The sequence below is a fragment of the Diabrotica undecimpunctata genome, chromosome 9 (assembly GCF_040954645.1).
Source record: "Diabrotica undecimpunctata isolate CICGRU chromosome 9, icDiaUnde3, whole genome shotgun sequence".
Classification (NCBI taxonomy): Eukaryota; Metazoa; Arthropoda; class Insecta; order Coleoptera; family Chrysomelidae; genus Diabrotica; species Diabrotica undecimpunctata.
Window position 1 is genome coordinate 62,866,931 of NC_092811.1, and position 19,914 is coordinate 62,886,844.

Consider the following 19,914-nt stretch of genomic DNA (forward strand, 5'->3'; position numbering starts at 1 on the left):
TTTCAAACAATTGTCCAAACATCAGCAGTATACTATCTATTGTGAATCGCTAAAAACCTCCTTTCTGTCCTTTTTCTAATAAGAAGAAGAGAACTGACAGATGAGAGATAGATAGATTTTTAATGTTAAGAGATGGGAATTTGAATTTGTACTTTGTAGTAATCTAAAATAATCGGTGGAAATAAAACTTAAATATGAAAGCAGTTTATTTTATTATATAGCCAGACTGATGATTAAAGAAAACAAAAGGTTATGGGCGCAGTTCACGGATGAAAAATAATAATAAGGTATCAAAAAGCGAATTTAGGTTATATACACATGTACACGATGGAACAAAGAAAAATGTATAATATTGAGGCCCTAACAGGTGAGAATTACTTATCATGGAAGTTTCGGATGGAAATAATATTGGCAGAAAATGAAGTATTAGAGTGTGTAAAAGGCGAAACAATCACAACAGGTTTAAGCGAGAACGAGATGAAAAAATTCCAAAAAATGAACAATAAAGCCAAATCAATAATTGTTCAATGTGTTTCCGATGCACAATTAGAGATATTGCGGGACAAAGAACAGGCGTACCATATGTGGAAAAGTTTAGAAGAAAAATATGAGAAAAAGGGTCTACCAGGACAACTGTTCCTAAAAAGAAAGTTGCTGTCCATGAAATTGAAAGAAGGTGAGTCGAGTCATTGGAACGATTTTTTGGTGAATTTGAGGAAATCCTTAGACAGTTAAGAGCCACTGGGGTAAAAATTGAAGATCAAGATATAATATGTAATTTGCTGTTAACTTTGCCAAAATCCTATGAAACAGTGGTAACAGTTATCGAAAATTTAGCGTCTGGTGTATTATCATATGAAGAGGTAAAGAAAAGTTTATTGAGTGAAGAAGAAAAAAGAAGCCTGGGTGCAAGAGCAAGTAGAGTAGTTGGTGCTGAACAAGTTGCTTTCAATGTTGACACATCTTGTTATAGGTGTGGAAAAAGAGGCCATTATAAAAGAGAATGTCGAGCAAGACTATCCACAAGTTATCAAAGAGGTTTTCAGGATGGTTTTAGAGGAAATGGATCAAATAGAGGTAACAGTTATAGAGGTACGAGAAACTTACAACACAACAGAGGAATGCATAGAAGCAACTTCACCCAACAGCAGGATAGATCACATGAGATTGATGATACAACTGATGAAGTGTCTAAGGTATGTTTTATAACTGAAATAGGTAAAAATGTAGTTAATAGTGAAACAGTGAATAACTTAGAATTTGTGATTAATTCAGGATGTACTGATCACTTACTAAATGATAAAAGTATATTTACAGATTTGGTAATTTTGGATAAACCTATAGATATAGCATTAGCAAAAAATGGTAACTATTTACCTACAGTTGGTATTGGAAATATTAATGATTTTAGCAATGTATGTGGTAGACAAGTAGAATGTAAAATTGAAAATGCTTTTTATGTACCACAGTTAAGAAAAAATTTACTTTCTGTAAAACGATTGGAAATGTCTCAGATTACTGTAATTTTTGAAAATGGTGTTGTAAAATTAATTAAGAACGGTTGTTTAATAGGATTAGGTAAAAGAGATGGTTTATACAAAATAAATTTTGAAGTAGTTCAACAAAAATGTTACTCTGTCCAAAATGACCAAAATAAAGAATTTATTAGATGGCATGAAAGGTTTTCACATTTAAATTTTAAATCACTAGAAAAATTAATTAAAAAGAATTTAGTTGATGGAATAAACAAGGACATACATATTGGCGGAGTGAATTTTTGTGAACCATGTATACAGGGAAAGTTTTCAAGGTTACCTTTTTCAACCAGGACAAAAAGTAATAGAATTTTAGAAATAATACATTCTGACGTGTGCGGGCCAATCAGTCCACAAACAATTGATGGTTGTAAGTATTTTGTCACTTTTATAGATGGTTTTTCAAATTTTACTATGCTTTTTTTAATTAAAAATAAAAGTGAGGTTTTCAGTAAATTTAAGGAATATTTGAGGTTTGTAGAAGCAAAATTTAATTCAAAGGTTTCTAAATTAAGATGTGATAATGGGGGTGAATATGTTTCAAATGAATATAGAGAGTTTTGTAAAGAAAATGGCATTCTATTAGATTATACAGTACCATACACACCTCAACAAAATGGTAAGGCAGAGAGGATGAACCGTACTTTGGTGGAAAGAGCTAGATGCATTATGAATGCTTCAATGGTTCCTAAGTCTTTCTGGGGAGAAGCTATAAGGGCATCATGTTATGTGATAAATAGGTCACCTTCGGAAAGCCTGGATGGAGACGTTACATCAGCTGAAATATGGAACAATAAAAAACCAGATGTTAGAAATTTAAAAGTTTTTGGAAGTACTTGTTATGCTCACATTTATGACGAATTGAGGAGTAAGTTTGATGATAAGGCAGGAAAATGTGTAATGTTGGGCTATGGACCTACAGGTTATAGGTTGTGGAATACAACTAAAAACAAAATTATTATTGCCAGGGATGTAAGGTTTAATGAAAATGAATTTTATTTTAAAGGATTGGCAACACTAGATGAAGGCAGAGAAGATAGGAGCAAACGTGATGAAGGTATGGATAGAGTAGACAACATTGCAAAACAGGAAATGAACCGCAGAAATGAAATTGATCAAGTTAGTATTAATGAAGAAGTAAGAAATGAAGAACAGAGCACAAGTCGAGCAGAAGGTAGAGGAAATAGAAATATAAAGCCACCAAACTGGTTAGAAGATTATGAGACTTATATGGCTCTATGTGCCATGAATTTGGTTGAAGATGTGCCACAGTCATTTGAAGAAGTAAAAGAAAGGGATGATAAAGATTGCTGGGTTAAGGCAATGGAAAGGGAGATTGATTCGATAAATAAAAATGGTACCTAGGACATAGTTGATAAAAAACCCGTTGGAAGGAATATTTTGGATACGAAATGGGTATATACTTTTAAACCTTTTGAAGAGAGTAAATGTGATAAATATAAGGCTCGATTAGTAGTTCGAGGATTTGCACAAGAAAAGGGAACAGATTATGAAGAAATTTGTTCTCCAGTAGCGAAAATGACGACCATTAGAACGATCTTGGCTATTGGAAATCAATTTTCATTTTATTTCAGACAACTAGATATTAAGTCAGCATTTTTGAATGGAACTTTGGAAGAAGAAGTCTATATATATTCGCCAGAGGGAGTAGAATGTAAAAATGAAGTATATAGATTGAATAAAGCATTGTATGGGTTAAAACAATCATCAAAATATTGGAACATAGAAATTAACACTTATTTACTTGAAATTGGATTTATAAGGTCCGAGAATGATTTTTGTTTATATATTACAAGTAATGATAATTTTGCAACATATCTTTTAATTTATGTAGATGATATAATAATTTGTGGTCCTGATAATGATTTTAAAAACTATATTGTAAAGCAGTTAATGAAAAAGTTTGAATTGAAGGATAAGGGTAAACTTGAATATTTTCTTGGTTTAGAAATAAACTATGATAGAGACAAAGGTATTTTACATATTAGTCAGACAAGATATATTAAACAGACCTTAGGAAAGTTTGGTATGGATTCTTGCAATCCTAGTTCTATACCAATAGATCGAAAATTGAATTTGACATGCAGTGATAATAATAATTCAAATAAACCTGTGAGACAATTAATAGGTTGCTTAATGTATCTTATGTTAGGTAGTCGACCTGACATATGTTTCGCTCTTAATTATTTCTCTAGATACCAAGACAAGGCATCAGATGAAATATGGATTCATTTAAAAAGGGTATTGAGATATTTAAAGGGATCTGAATGTTGCAGTTTCGCAACTGTTAATAAACATTTATTAAATATTAAGACTTTATGGTAGTTTTGATTCTCCCCGTATATCAAGATTTCATGTATAAGGGTGCATCTGGGTTAAAAACTACATGCTACGAGACGGGCCATCTGCAAAATGACACACATTTGAGATAAGAATAGGAAGAGTCGAGTTTTATCTCTCAAACCACACACATGTGTGTGCGTTTGGGTTAAGAGTACCTTAACACACTTGCCAGCGGTCCTTTGACCGAGGAAGTCGGTTTGATGCAGAAAAGTTGAAATTAGAAATTTTGTGGTTCCTGGTGTACGTCGATGAAGACGTCGTTGGTAAAGCGGTTGGTGCTGTGATTTATGGGGTAAGCTACAATACACCATAATTTTGTTGCTGCATATATCAAGTACGTTTACTTGGTATATAGATGTCATATTTGCTTCGAACTTTTTATCAGTTGTGCCGCGATCGCGATTGAACTTGATTGAGAACATTTCATTACCTTTATGTAGATTTGTATATTTTTCATATTATAATAATTTCACTATTCTTTTTGTATATATATCACAGTGTTGTGTATTTTATTACCTAATATTAACTCATAATGTGTATTATGAGTATACTTTTGCATTGAGTTTAATAATTTGTTTTTATATGACATATATATTCATATTTTTTATTTTTTGTATATTATTTCTATCTATAACGTGGTATATATACAATCGACAGTTTTGTTTTGTTTATGGTTCTCTTTTTGTGTTTAAGTTTGTACTACATATATTCTTCTTCTTTTAAGTTTATATTCTTCTTTATTTATAATTGTAGGTATATTGGGTTATGTATATTTATGATTGCTTTTACTTCGTGTTAAAATAGAGTTTTATACAGTCCACTTGTTTTCATTTCTTTTATTTTAATATACATACCCAATCCGAAAGGGGGAAACCAGCGAGTTCTAGATTGAACAAAATATCTTCTCTCCCCCTTCAGGATGACCAAAATTGTTATATTGAGGTCATCGTATGTGCAGAACGCAACACTGAAAATGTGGGTTTGGAATATTGTAGGAAAAATGAACAGCCAATAGTAAGTTTTGTAGATTCTGATTGGGGAAGTGACCGAATTGATCGAAAATCAGTTACTGGTTATGTAATAAAGTTATTTGGAAATGTAGTATCATGGGTAACAAGAAAACAAAACTGTATAACGTTATCAACAACGGAAGCTGAACTAGTAGCTTTATGTGCTTGTGTTACAGAAAATTTATTTATGAGAAAATTATTAATTGATTTAAATATTGAAGTAAAACGAATAACAATTTTTGAAGATAACCAAGGGTGTTTAGCACTTGTGAAAAATCAGGGAAATAACAAGAGAGTGAAGCATATGGATTTAAAGTATCAATTTGTTACTGAGTGTGTAGAGAAGGGAATTTTAGATTTAAGGTATGTTAGTTCTAAAGAGCAACAAGCTGATGGGCTTACAAAATGCCTACCTGTAATGAGTTTCTCTACATTTAAGAATTTTCTATGCTTGAAAGGTTTTTAACGAGGGAGGGTATTGTGAATCGCTAAAAACCTCCTTTCTGTCCTTTTTCTAATAAGAAAAAGAGAACTGACAGATGAGAGATAGATAGATTTTTAATGTTAAGAGATGGGAATTTGAATTTGTACTTTGTAGTAATCTAAAATAATCGGTGGAAATAAAACTTAAATATGAAAGCAGTTTATTTTATTATATAGCCAGACTGATGACTAAAGAAAACAAAATCAACCACTCAAAATTCCCAAAATTCGACTATATCGAATTGTACTGATACGCCAAATTCGCAGTCTTCCATCGATTTTGATAGCCAATTACTGTTCTCGTGCGCTCGCATTAACTGACCAATCGGCGTACGGGAAACATCTCCAAACACAGGAAAAATTGTTCATTGGTTGGAATAAAAGTTATTCCAGCCTTTGAGCAATTTAAAATTTACCATTGGCCGATTTTACGGGAAGTCCACTTTCATACGTCATAATCCCCTAAAACAAAGGATTTTCGTGTATAAAAGAAGGTGGATTTTCTGTAGTCGGCCAGTTCGAGCTCACCCTCGTATTTAAGACTCTAGGTTCGGTGCTAGTACCCACCTAGAATCTGCCGTTTTATTTTACCTTTTGCTATTGATTGATATTGATATTTTTATGTGCATTTATTTGATATTTATATATTGATGTTTGTGTATTTTTCTGTACTTTCTGCTGTGGTATTTCCTTGGATCACGCACAGCGAAAGTGCACATATATTTTGTGCTATATTATTATTGCATTTCATTTGTTTATCTGTCGAATATATTTGTTGCGATATTTCTACTTGTAGATCATACGCTCCGAATCTATTCTCATTTATTTTCACGCTATTTTATTATTGCTGATATTTTTACTGTTGGATACATTCGAAGCGATATTTCTCCTAGAGGATCATACGCTGTGGTGTATCATTTTACTTGTTATTTCATTATTACATTTTGTCGTTAAATATTCTCATTGCGATATCTCTCCGAGCGGAGACCATACGCTCTGAGATATTATTATTTTTTTTCACTTGTACTTTCTTTCCGTAAGTTAAGGAAATACAAGATTTTTCCGAGGATTCCTTCCGTAAGTCAAGGAATCTCTCACATTGCCAATTTATTGTTGCATATCATTTGTTATTTTCTCTTTTTGTGTACACAAAACTTTCCTATTATCTATATATACCATATATATACATTTATCTCTTTATCTCGTGCAGATAACGTTCTTGTGGAACCTCTGTTTTACAGATTACGCACAAGAGACGTTTGCACCTGTATTTTATTGAACTGCATTTCTTTCCTATTATCACATTTCAATATATATATATATATATACTTGTACGTAGTGTCTGAGGTTTATTGTGGTATTTTACTTACGTAATCAAGCACTGCTAGCCTCAGACAAGCGGAATTGTGATAGTTTTATCACTAAAACATACACGACTCCGCCATATCTCTCCATATACAATCAGCAGCGACCCAAATTGCTCGACGGAAAATGGTGGACACTCGTGGAACATCCAGGTCTAGTTCCACTGACCGAAAGAAGCCCGTAGAGCAGGAGACGAGCCAATCTGACGCCATCCACGCCTCTCGGCAACATTACATCAAGTTGGATTAGGTGATCCAAATATTACACATACTCCGAAACCATCTTAAATTCCTTCTATTCCAGAAATTTTACAACCGCCTAGTGAAATGAAAACAACTGCAATTGCCGATAAGAACATTTTCACTAAGAGTTCAACTGTAAAACCATCGGAAGAAAAGGACCCACAAGCTTCACTGGAAATCACGAAAAATTCACCCTGTTCATCCGTGAAAAGAAGCATTGACAAAACAATATCTCCCCCCATCGAAAATCTGAATTCAAATACCCAATTATTTACTCTCCCACCCATATCTCACAAAATCAAAACCCAGAAACGAACAACTACATACGAAAAAGAGTGCATAAGGAACTTTTTTACTGTAGAAGATAATAATTCCGATCATGCAAAGTGTAATATATGTGGCCAAAAAATGTTTAACAAATCTTTAACGTCCAATATGAAAAAACATGTGGCACGAAAACACCCGAGTATATCTTGATTCTCTTGGTCGCTTACGCGAGCCTAACAATATTGCAAAAATCAACGATACAGATTCAACATGTTCACAACCAAGTACTTCTAAGGAGATAAAAAAGCTACATAATATGTTAAATTTAAAATAAAACATTATTTTTGAAATGTTCAGTCGACAATGAGCCTGTAACAGGGGTAAATGAAAAAAAGAAAAGAAAATTAAGCAGCCATTATCAAAAACAAAGCACATTATCATCTTTTTGTAAATCCAAGCAAATACCTTTAGAAAAAAGGAAGAAAATTGACGATCACCTGTTAAAATTGTTCACTTTAGATTTTCAGTCTTTAGTGTTGTTACAAAGTTTTTAAATTCAGGCACTTAATCCTGGTTATGAATTGCCTTCCAGGTAAACTATTTCACAAACTATGATACCGGCTATATATGAACAATGTCTAAATCAATGAAAAAAATTTGTTCAAGAAGAGGAAATATCCAGTGTTTGTTTGACAACGGACTGTTGGACTTCTATAAATGGTGAAAGCTTTTAGGCAGTAACTATGAATTTTGTAGATAAATTGTTTAACGTCCGACAAATGTCACTAAAATGGCACCAACTTAATGAACGACATACTAACATTAATTTAGCAAGAGCGTTGCAAAATATTATAGAAGAATGGTCACTAACAAATAAGGTATCTCTCATAGTTTTTGACAATACTGCGAGTATTAAAAAAACAATAGAAGATTTAGGTATGAAGCATCTAGGCCGTTTTGCACATAGTTTAAATTTAATTGTGCAAGATGCTTTAAAACTAGTTGAGCCGACCGTCACCAAAGTGAACTTAATAGTGACCGACTTCAAAAAAGTTCAACAGCTAATTCTAAATTAATGCAGTATGAAAAAAATTTAGGAAAACGTTGCCCAAAAAAATTTGCAAGACGTTTCTACAAATTAGAATTCCACCTTTGTCATGTTATAACTGTTAGTGGAATTGGAGGAGGCAATACGATCGACAATTGCTCTCTTGTACATTTCATTATCTGTAATAACGTTAAAAGAATGGGACTTGAAACTGTAACTTCATCAGTTAATGGAGAAAAATACAGATCTTTTTTTCAACAATTTAGAATAACAGTAAATAAACACAATTTTTATGTGAATTGTATGTGAAACATTTTTGCAGACCCAAAAGTAAAGTGAATGTTTATATTAATTTTGTTTTATTTTTGTAATATATGATGGTAAATGTATATTGGACAAAAGATAAAATATTTATTTTTCAATGGAAATTCATGTTTAAATAAAATGCATATTGGAAAATAGCAGTAAAAAGAATATCAAATACAATTTCTTATTTAAAAAGCTATGATAGGTACATAATTTTAAAATTCGAACAATAATACCGCTTGATTTAGCATTGCCGAATGAAAATTAAGGTTACCATATGACGTTACCTTTCATGCGCAAGAACATACAGGTAGTCTGTGTATCGTGGTTTCAAGAGAAAATCGACTTTTAATATTTTTCATGAATGTGGAAACTACCGTGGAATCACGCTGCTAAATGCAGCATACAAAATAATGTCCAACGTCATTTATGAAATACTTAGACCACACGCTGAAAAAATAGTGGGCAAATACCAAAGTGGCTTCTGTAGACAGAAGTCAACAATAGACCAGATATTTCATCTGCGACAGATCCTCGAAAAAACAAGTGAATATAACATCGACACACATCATCTCTTCATAGACTTTGAAAGCGCATACGACAATATAAACCGAGAATTCTTAATAAAAGCAATGAAAGAATTTAATATATCAACACAACTAATAGAACTGATAAAAGAATCTCTAAAACTAGAAAGTAGAATCCGGATACAAAATAAATTAACGGAAACAGTAGATGTGAAAAAGGGACTACGCCAGGGAGACACTCTATCATGCATCTTGTTCAACATCATACTCGAGAAAATACTGAGGGACACAACAGTCAATTAGAGATGTGTCCGACACGCTATTTTGATATAGCACTTGCTTTTGCTACTGCTAAATGAAAATAGCAGTTAAAAATAGCTGCTACTTTAATAGCAGTTGCTTTTTTAGCATTATTCAACGAACGCTTTCATGCTGATATAAGAAAATCAATCATATTTGTTTGTGTTTCAAAAAGCATTTTCGTTGGTATTTAAATTTTAATGTGAACATATTAATAATAATTGTTGCTAAAATAATATATCTAAATACAGACAATTTTTGAAATGACAAAAAAATTGTAACAAAATACATGGTGGTTGTAATTTATAGTATTTATTTAATATGTAATATCACCTAAGAAATCCAGTTAAAAAGAACTCCGGTATAAAATGAAGTAAAATGTTGCGGGCGTCTGGGATTCCCCGGCTCTATACCAATAATGAACTATTTTAATTTATTTATGGCTGGCGGCCGGCTGGGAATCCCAAACAAAATATATAGCAATGCCCCGCATGTTCCTAAAAGACAGCCAGTAAAATAGTACTGAAAAGTAGGTGAGTAGTGTAGGACATACAGTTTTCAGTTTAAAATTATTAAACGTTGTTCGTATAATTCTATATTATACAATTAATAAAAGGTAAACTAAAATAAATTTTAAATTTAATAATATTTAGTTATATATTATATTTATTTGGGTTCTACCAACCAGATTGAATTTTAAAAAATATGAGTAAAAAGTCGGAAATTTGGAACTTCTTCTCAGATGAAGATAACAGTAAAGCAAAATGTAACATATGCAAATCTGTATTTTCATATAGAACATCGGTGACAAATTTAAAAGCACATATCACTCGAAAACATCCGTCTGTTAGACTATGCCAATTTGAACGTGGTTATAACAGACAAGAGAAACATGAGCAACAAGAAAATCCTCAAATCTTCGGAGGTTCTTCAACTCATATTGAAGGTGCACATGATATCGGTGTAATCCCTGCGACTGTCATTACTGACTCGTCATTGCCATCAACTTCCAGGGCTTCATCTTCATCATCAGGCATAATTGGTTCGTCCCGCTCTGAAGTTAGAAGAATACAACAGCAGGTCTTGTCCGCATACGCTCCGAAGAGGATTTCAATGACTCAACAGAAAAAATTGGATCAGCTTTTATTGAATCTTATAATCAAAGATTTCCAACCATTTTCCATAGTCGAAGATAATGGCTTTAAAGATTTTATATTGACTTTAAATCCCGCATACAAATTGCCCACAAGAAAAACTTTAAGCAATGTTCTTCTTCCAGCAGTGTTTGAAGAAGTTCGCCTTAAAGTTTCAGATGTTTTAAAGGAAGTCGTATCCATTACAATTACAACAGACTGCTGGACGTCTCGCAACACAGATAGTGTAATTGCAGTAACAGGGCATTTTATTGATAATAAATTTCAAATTAAATCTGTTCTTTTAGAATGTGTTGGGTATGAGGGAGGTCATGGAAGTACTAATTTAGCAGATAATCTAACTAAAGTTATTTCAAACTGGAATATATCAGAAGAGAGTATTTTGCTTGGTATTTCAGATAACGCTGCAAATATTAAAAAATATATCTCTTCAGACTTAAAATGGAGACATTTTGGTTGCTATGTACATACCCTAAATTTAATAGTGGGCGATGCATTGAAACTGATCCAAGAAGTAACATTAAATAAAGTCAGTAAAATTGTGACACATTTCAAACAAAGTGCAAATGCTAAAAACAAATTAGATAATGTTCAGCGACAGCAAGGTAAGGAACCCAAGAAACTTAAAAAAGATGTAGTTACTAGATGGAACTCCACTTATTTAATGTTAGAAAGATTTGTAGAGTTGGAGGAAGCTATTAGAACAACATTAGCATTAATGGATTCAGTCTCCCTACCGGTAATACCTACAGAAGAGTGGACATTCATTAAAGAATTAATAATTATCTTGAAACCGTTTTATGATATAACGGAATTAATGTCCGCTGAAAAGTACGTAACATTATCACTAGTAATTGTTATTACAAACGGATTGAAAAATGTTTGCAATGATATGTTGAGCAGCAATCAATTTTCTAATGATATAAGTAAACGTGTTATTGAAAAACTTATAGAAAGTATAACCTTCAGGCTAGGCAATTTAGAATCTAGTATTACATTGATAGTATCCACTTTTTTAGATCCAAGGTTTAAAAATGTGTGTTTTATTAAACCTGGAACTTTTGATAAGGCCAAGGAAATTGTTATTGGTTTAGTAGCTCAAAATATAAAAGCTAATTCCACATCAAATGAAGATGTAATGATGGAAGTAGAATCTGCTAATACATCCAGAACATTAGAGTCCGAAACCGAAAAGCCATTGTTTGATATATGGAAACAATTAAATAAGTCAGTTTCATCTCAACCCAAATTAAATCAAAGTCCGCAAGCACGTGCCATCGTAGAAGTTAACCATTATTTGGAAGAAGAAATGATACATAGGAATGAGGATCCTCTCAAATGGTGGGCAAATAATGCTTCTGTTTTTCCAAATTTAAGCCATGTTGTTCGAAGCAGGTTTGGTACGGTATCAACTTCAGTTGGATGTGAACGTGTTTTTTCAAAAACCGGAATTATTATTTCAGATAGAAGAAATCGTATCAGTTTAGAGAAAGTTAAAAAAATAATGTTTTTAAATGTAAATCAAAAATTATTTTAGTGTTTTTTTTTAGATGTTTATCTAATGTTATCTTGTTTATATTTTTTACATTTTTCATTTTTTCATAATCCAAAATATTTTTCATTTATATATTTTTAAGACTTTTAGGTTTAGGACTTGTTAATGAAAATTATGCACTTTTTTTATAATACCTACACAATAATATGTAAAATACATTAAGTTTTTTAAAATTGCCATAAAAGAGTAATACTTGAAAATAATATCCGTATCACTCATATTTGTCTACGATTATTACGGTTCAATTGGCTCGAACCTGAATTACCGTTCACTATCAATGTTCCCAATATCATCGTCATAGTGAATCAAAATAGCAGTTCGCAGAGCTTGAAATAGTCGTAATCACCGAAACGCACCCAACTTGAAAATCAGCCTCGGTTCGTGTCAGCGTCGAATCTACTGCTACAAAAATAGCAGCTAATTTCGAAGCCAGTAGCAGTAGCAGTTACTAAGAACCAGATAGCAGTTAAAAAAAAGCAGTCTGCTATTTAGCAACCCATCACTACAGTCAATACACGAGGAACAATCATTAATAAAAGCGTGCAAATACTAGCATTTGCAGATGATGTTGACATAATCGCAAGATCAAGAAGAGAAATGATAGAGGCATACAACCAAATAGAACGAGCTGCACAAAATAGTGGTCTTAGAATCAATCATACCAAAACAAAATATATGCAGGTAAGTAAAAACGCAGTAATAAGGCAGCCACAAAATATAACAATAGGAGAATACAACATAGACGGGGTAAAAAACTTTATATACTTGGGATCCCTAATCACGTCTGATAATAACGTTACGGAGGAAGTGAAGAGGCGAATATTTATTGCAAGAAAAACAAAATGCCAAATATATAAAACCCTAATAAGATCGGTACTCACACATACGGCTCAGAAACCTGGACACTCACTAAAAGAGAGGAAACGTTGTTCACCACCTTAGAAAGAAAAATCTTGCGACACATATATAAGGGGACAAAAGAAAACGGAATATGGCGAAGAAGATACAACTCTGAACTATACAAAATATACCAGTATCCGGATATTATAACATTCATTAAAATAGGACGGCTGCGTTGGATAGGACATGTAGAAAGAATGGAAGAAGGCGAAATACCAAACAAAATATTCAAACAGATGCCAGTAGGAAAAAGAACAAGAGGAAGACCGAAGCTGAGATACTTAGAACAAATAGAAAATGATATAACAACCTTAAAAATAAAAAAAACTGGAAAAAAAAGCACGAAACAGATCAGAATGGAAAAGAATCCTGGAACAGGCCAAGACCCAAAAAGGGTTGTCGAGCCAGTGATGATGGTGAATGAAAATGAAAACTGGTTTAACTTTTTTATCATTAAGTGTCATATGTTCTATCCATCGAACAACAGTTTTAAGAATTTTTTTCCCTTTTACACTTATTAGTCTGACAAAGCACTAGCCTGACAAAAGTCTAGTACAGTCAACTATGTCTAAATGCTTTAACCAGAGTACAGTGATACTCGAGTTATAATGGACTGTACTGAATTAAAGATTGAGATTCCTGTAATGGTTGATAACAGAGTTTATTGCTATTCTCATTATAAAAAAGGATTTACTGCAATAGTGTTAATAGGTATTACGCTAGGTGGTTTTATTTGTCTAAAATCTAAAGCTGCTGGAGGAAGAAAAAGCGATACATAATTGACTATTGAGAGTGGAATAATTTATTTAGTTTAAGAGGGTGATAAAGTTCTAGCTGATAGGAGTTTTCCTAATTTTCAACCAACTGTAAATGATAGTGCAAAAAAGTAATACTAGTAATGTTTCCTTTTTTAGACAAGAAAACAGAATTTTCAAAAGAAAAAACAAAACAAACATATGGTACAACAAGAGTACGAATTCATGTTGAACGGATAATGCAGAGATTCAGATATTGAGTAAAATTCCAGAAAATTTATTTAATTTTATAAATGATATTATTCATGTGTTGTGTATTAGTAAATCTACAACCTCCAATCATATCGGATGAAAATTGAAAATATATTTTTGTATGCTTACTTACCAATTTAATTATTTAGTTTTATTTTAGGAAAAAGTTGTTTGTAACTTGTTTTAATTAATAATAAATTTTTAAACAAATTTATTTTTTAAATCATTTATTTTATAAGCTTGAAGAAAATACATATTACAAATATTACAAGTATGACAAATAAATTCAACAACTTACTTATAACTAAAAAAAGTTAAACGTTTTGTAATTTTAATACACCTTGGAATGATTTTTATAAAAAATAAAAGTAATATTTTGTTTAAAAAATAAATTTTATAAAATTGTCTCAATCAAATAATTATTTTGTTATTTTAATAAGTATTACTTATATCTGAACCAGTAAAGCACTGTACTTGACTCACATCTACGTTTTTATTTAAATTATTTTTAATAATCAGACTAGATTGAGCTAATGCAGGTAAGTAATATTTAAAATAAAATGTCTCGTTCTTCAAAACAACACTTTTCAGAAACTTTTTATCCCTTTTTACTGGAACATTGCAAATACCAGCTGGCGAAATAAACAAATAGATCATACTCATTAAAGCCGGATAAATACATGTGTATTTGGCACTGAGTGTAATATTGAGAACTTGCTTTTAATACTACTTGGTCATTTACTATTTCTAAATAACTTACATTGCACTTTTCACCAACAACAATTGGAATTTTTTTTACACAAACTTGGACATTTGAATTCTACAGGCTTGATTATTTTGTTAGAGAAAACCATAACACCGACCGGTCCTGAACATGGTAGTACAATTTATGTTTACATTTCAGTCCCAAAAAATTGTCTTTTTTAAAATAATCTATATCGAAATAAACTTAAACAAAAGGGATCATTTCTGGTTCTATAATTGGTTTAATTAAGTAGTAATGAGTTTATCGAGTTTATCAAGATATTAGATCCTACCTCAAAAATTTGTCAACAGCCATGACTGACGATCATCAATCTCAAAACAAAACATAATTTTCTGCTGTGCTTAATAATACTTCAATTTAGTTTCCTTCTAATAATCAAGCAATTTTATTTAATGCGCTACCTGATACTAAAATAGAAGAGTACTTAATAGCTCTTGGTGAAGTTGTTAATCCACGGAATATTTTATTTTCATCAAGACTATCAAATAACACAATATGTATCTATCTCTCCAGTGAATCCTTGGTTGAAAATTTTATGTCCAATTCAGTAGAAATAACAATAAAAGGCAAAAACCTAAAAGCACGAAGATTAATAAGTCCGAACGAAAGACTGTTAGTATCTAAAGTTTGCCCTTCTATTCCACACACGCTAATAGAAAATGAGTTAACTAAATTGAATCTTAAATTAATGGCACCTTTAACCTTTCTTAGAATAGGGAGTCAGCCAAAGAAATTTCAACACTTCTTCAATTTTAGAAGACAAACATATATTTAGCCACTTGTAGATATAGACCTACCTATTGAAATGTTGCCTATCCTGATCCCCAAACATATTGTGTAAATCAGGTTGGCTACCATGACAGAAGTAATAAAGAAAGTTGTCATTCTGTTCTGCACATGGAGCGGTGTTTTACTTTCTCAAATAATTAATTACACTCATTTAATTATACTCTGCAAGTCTGAAAGTTTATTCAAAAGGTTATGGGCCTAGAGTACATTCCATAACAAGTAAAGTTTTTGTTTAGTGTTCCCAATTTGTGGAAACCGGCAAAAAGTGTTATTAGTGACCGGCAATAAAATTAAAAATGGCAGCCCAAAGTTTAAGTAGTGCGAATTCAACCGTGAGTTTGTATCCGCAATTAACATCTACGAATTTTTCGTCCTGGAAATTTAGATTAGGCAATCTTCTAGATGCCAGAGGTGTTAAAGATTTGATTACCACAGAAGTAACTGCAACGCAACTAGCAGCTTTATCAAGAGACGAGCAATCTCAGCATAAAAAGCATGATGCAACAGCGAGATCTATTATTGTCACATGCATTACAGATGAACATTTAGAATATATTCGTGATTGTAAGTCAGCTTTCGAAATGATAAAAAAATTTAGAAAAAGTTTTTGAAAGAAAAAGTATTCTTTCTCATTTATATGTGCGAAAAAAGTTATTAACCTTGAAATATAAACAAGGCACAGAGTTAAAAAAGTTTTTCGTTGAATTCGATTGTTTAATACGTGACCTCGAATCAACTGGAACCACAATAGAAGATGATAAGGTTTGTCACCTGTTGTTAACAATGACAGATACGTTCGACACTGTCATTACTGTATTAGAAACGTCAAATGACAAGTTAACTGTTGACTTTGTTAAAGCAAAATTACTTGATGCAGAACTGAAGTTGAAAAATAATGAAAAAGTAAGTGAAGAATCCTCGTTTCAACTCGTTACAAAGCAAGATAATAAAAAACCCCGTTGCTCATTTTGTGGACTTGAAGGCCATTTAGTGTCCAATTGTTTCAGAAAAAACAATAATTATAGAGGTAACAGCAGTGGAGGTAGATTTTTTCGTGGAAATAACTATTCCCGTGGCAGAAGAACTGGTAATAATACACAAAGTAAGCATAATGTCCATGCCAAACTAGCTGAAGATGAAGTTAGTATTATCACAGCCCTATCAGGTGAAGATCTCAAGAATGATGACAACCAAATTTCATTTATAATAGATTCCGGAGCATCACAAAATATGTGCAGTGGTAAATATAAACAGTTTATAAGTAACATTGTTGAAATTGAGCCTGTTGGCATTAAAATAGCAGATGGAAGGGTAATGAATTCTTGTAAAAAAGGTATGTTAAAAGTTTATTACAATGAAATTCCTATCAACATTGGTGTACTCATATTAAATAACCTAGAATATAATCTATTATCAGTTAGTAAACTAAACAATTTGGGTTTCACAGTTGTATTTAAAGAAAATAAGGCTGAAATAAGAAAAAAAACTTCAAACTTATTTGTTGTAAACACAAAAGTAATTTATTTGTTGCAAATTTTCATTTAAATAAAGTGCAATCCAGTTTAGTAGCAAAGCATAGTAATAAAAACTTATGGCACTTACGGTTAGGACATGTAAATAGAAGGGGACTTCAATTGTTGGGACTACCCTATTCTGATGAGCTGTGTGATTCATGTCTACAAGGAAAAGCCACAAGGCAACCTTTTAAAGAAGTTTTGTACAAAAAATCTTCTAGAGTTGGCGAACTTTTACATGTTGACACCTGGGGTCCGTCCAAAGATCCAACATTTTCTGGTGAGAAGTATTACTTATCAATTATTGATGATTTTTCACATTTTAGTGTTGTATATTTAATGACAAGAAAATGCGAGAGTGAGTCGCATCTTATTAATCACATTGAAAAATTAGCAGCAGAAGGAAGGAGAATATCTAGAATAAGAATGGATATGGGAGGAGAGATGTCTTCTAAAATTTTTAAAAACTATTGTGTACAACATGGTATAGTGCAAGAATTTACAGCTGGGTACACACCTCAGCAGAATAGTATAGCAGATCGATTTAATCGTACTATTTTAGACAAGGTAAGAGCCATATTTGTTGAAACAAATCTTCCTAAGAGTCTGTGGGGAGAAGCAGTTAGAACAGCTGTTTATCAGCTCAACCGAACCCCATCACGAGTAATTGAACTTCAAGTACCAGCAGAAATATACTTGAACAGGCTTGACTTGTCTAAACTCAGAGTTTTTGGTTTAAAAGTATGGTACTACAACCTACCAAAGAAAAGTAAATTAGAACCAAGGGCAAGTAAAGGTGTAATGGTCGGCTACAGTGGCGCTGGCTATAGAATCTGGAATCCACTGACTAATCAAATTAAAATTTCAAGAGATGTGGTTTTCGATGAATCACAATATAAATATTCTCCAGAAATATTGTCTAATAATCAAAATACTGAGGAAATTTTACCAAGCCAAGATGAATTGGAAATATTGGAAGAGACAAATTATGAAGATAGTAGAGTCAAAACATTAAGAAATATCACTGAAAGTAATTCACAAGATGAAGAACCAGTAAATGTACAAAATACCAAAACTAGTTTCTCTAATAGAGAAATAAAACCACCTTCGAAGCTCAAAGACTATGAACTTTATTATGCATATTGTTTAGTTACATCAACCCCAGTAACTTATGAAGAAGCAGTGGAGAGTGATGAATGGAAGCAGGCAATCGAAACAGAACTTGAATGTCTCGAAAAAATGGACACCTGGACTGAAGCTACAAAGGTACCTAATAATCAACAAATCATAAATACAAAATGGGTATTTAAAACAAAAAGTGATGGCATGAAAAAAGCTCGCTTAGTCGCTAAGGGATATGAAGAAGAAGTATTTTTAGATATATATTCACCTGTAGCAAAAATGGCAAGTGTTAGAATTTTATTGTCACTAGCTCTCAATAACGACTGCAAGGTATACCAGTTAGACATTCCTTCAGCATTCATTAACGGAGTGCTACAACATGAAGTTTATATTCATTGTCGTAAGGGATACACAGGACAAAGCAAAGTTCTGAAACTGCAAAAGGCTTTGTATAGACTGAGGGAATCGCCTAAATGCTGGAACCAACGATTCGACAAATGGGCAATCAAAATTGGGTTTAGAAGTGCCGAAAGTGACTTGTGTTTACACAAAGAAAAATGTGTGTATGTGTATATGGGTCGATGATATCCTATTGTGCGGTGAAGATAGCAATTCGATTTAAAAAGTTATAGAAAGTTTAAAAAGTGAGTTCAATGCAAAAAAATCTTGGTTTTGTAAATATTTTTTAGGTATTGATTTTGAATTTTCTGAAGATGAAAATAATGCAAAAGTGTATATTTCACAAAAACCCTTAATCAATAAAATAATAGATAAATTTAATATGACAAATTGCCATATTAGCAAAACACCAATGGAAACAGGTTTTAAAGTTGAAAAAACTAATACTAACAATCAAATTTCTGACAACATACCTTACAGGCAATTAATTGGAAGCCTAATGTACATTACTTTACAATACATAAATACAAAATCAAATTGTGTCGATATTTTCACTAAAGCTCCTTCAAATGAAATATTTTTACGTCTCAGAAATATGATAAAAATTCAAGAATGTTGAAAGTAACTAAAGCTTAATTACTTTTTATATATTGTAAATTGGTGCATTTATACTTTAGGTATTCATGTGAATCATGTATTTTATTTTGTCATCTTATGTCAATGTTTTTTGAGTTATTGGAAAGTTTATGAATACTTCAATATGTAGATATAAGTTGTAAACTGTTCAGTTTTATTATGAACTAGTATTATTATTATTTCTTTTTGTGCAATTTAATTTTGTTCCATTATTAAGATTATTTTTGTTTATGTAGTTGACAAATTATCCAAATTTAATACTTTTATAAATGTTGTATAAATTGAGAGGGGGTATTGAACTGTTGCCTATCCTGATCCCCAAACATATTGTAAATCAGATTGGCTACCATGACAGAAGTAATAAAGAAAGTTGTCATTCTGTTCTGCACATGGAGCGGTGTTTTACTTTCTCAAATAATTAATTACACTTATTTAATTCTACTCTGCAAGTCTGAAAGTTTATTCAAAACTACCTTCACCCTTCATAATTACGTATAAACAAACTTCGTATCGTATATTTGTAAGTTTAGATAAACCCTCATGTTTTATCTATAAGCAAACAAATCATATTGGATCAAATTATTCCAGTCATTCAGACCTATTCCGTACCTCATTTCGATGATAG

At 31.9% G+C, this 19,914-nt stretch overlaps 1 protein-coding gene across 1 annotated transcript; it reads left to right on the top strand.

Annotated features, from left to right (window-relative positions):
• The first annotated feature begins 10,152 nt into the window (after nt 1-10,152).
• On the top strand, nt 10,153-14,051 carry LOC140450965 (E3 SUMO-protein ligase ZBED1-like). Its single transcript, XM_072544664.1, has 2 exons — nt 10,153-12,006; nt 13,971-14,051. The coding sequence occupies exons 1-2, from the start codon at nt 10,153-10,155 to the stop codon at nt 14,049-14,051; spliced, it is 1,935 nt and encodes a 644-aa protein (XP_072400765.1).
• Nucleotides 14,052-19,914: the final 5,863 nt, after the last annotated feature.

Bases quoted from the DNA above. Each gene is read 5' to 3' on its own strand.
- LOC140450965 (XM_072544664.1), top strand. From the start codon at position 10,153: ATGAGTAAAAAGTCGGAAATTTGGAACTTCTTCTCAGATGAAGATAAC. The intron at 12,007-13,970 runs GTATCAACTTCA...TTCCTTTTTTAG, and splicing joins TTCGAAGCAGGTTTGGTACG to ACAAGAAAACAGAATTTTCA.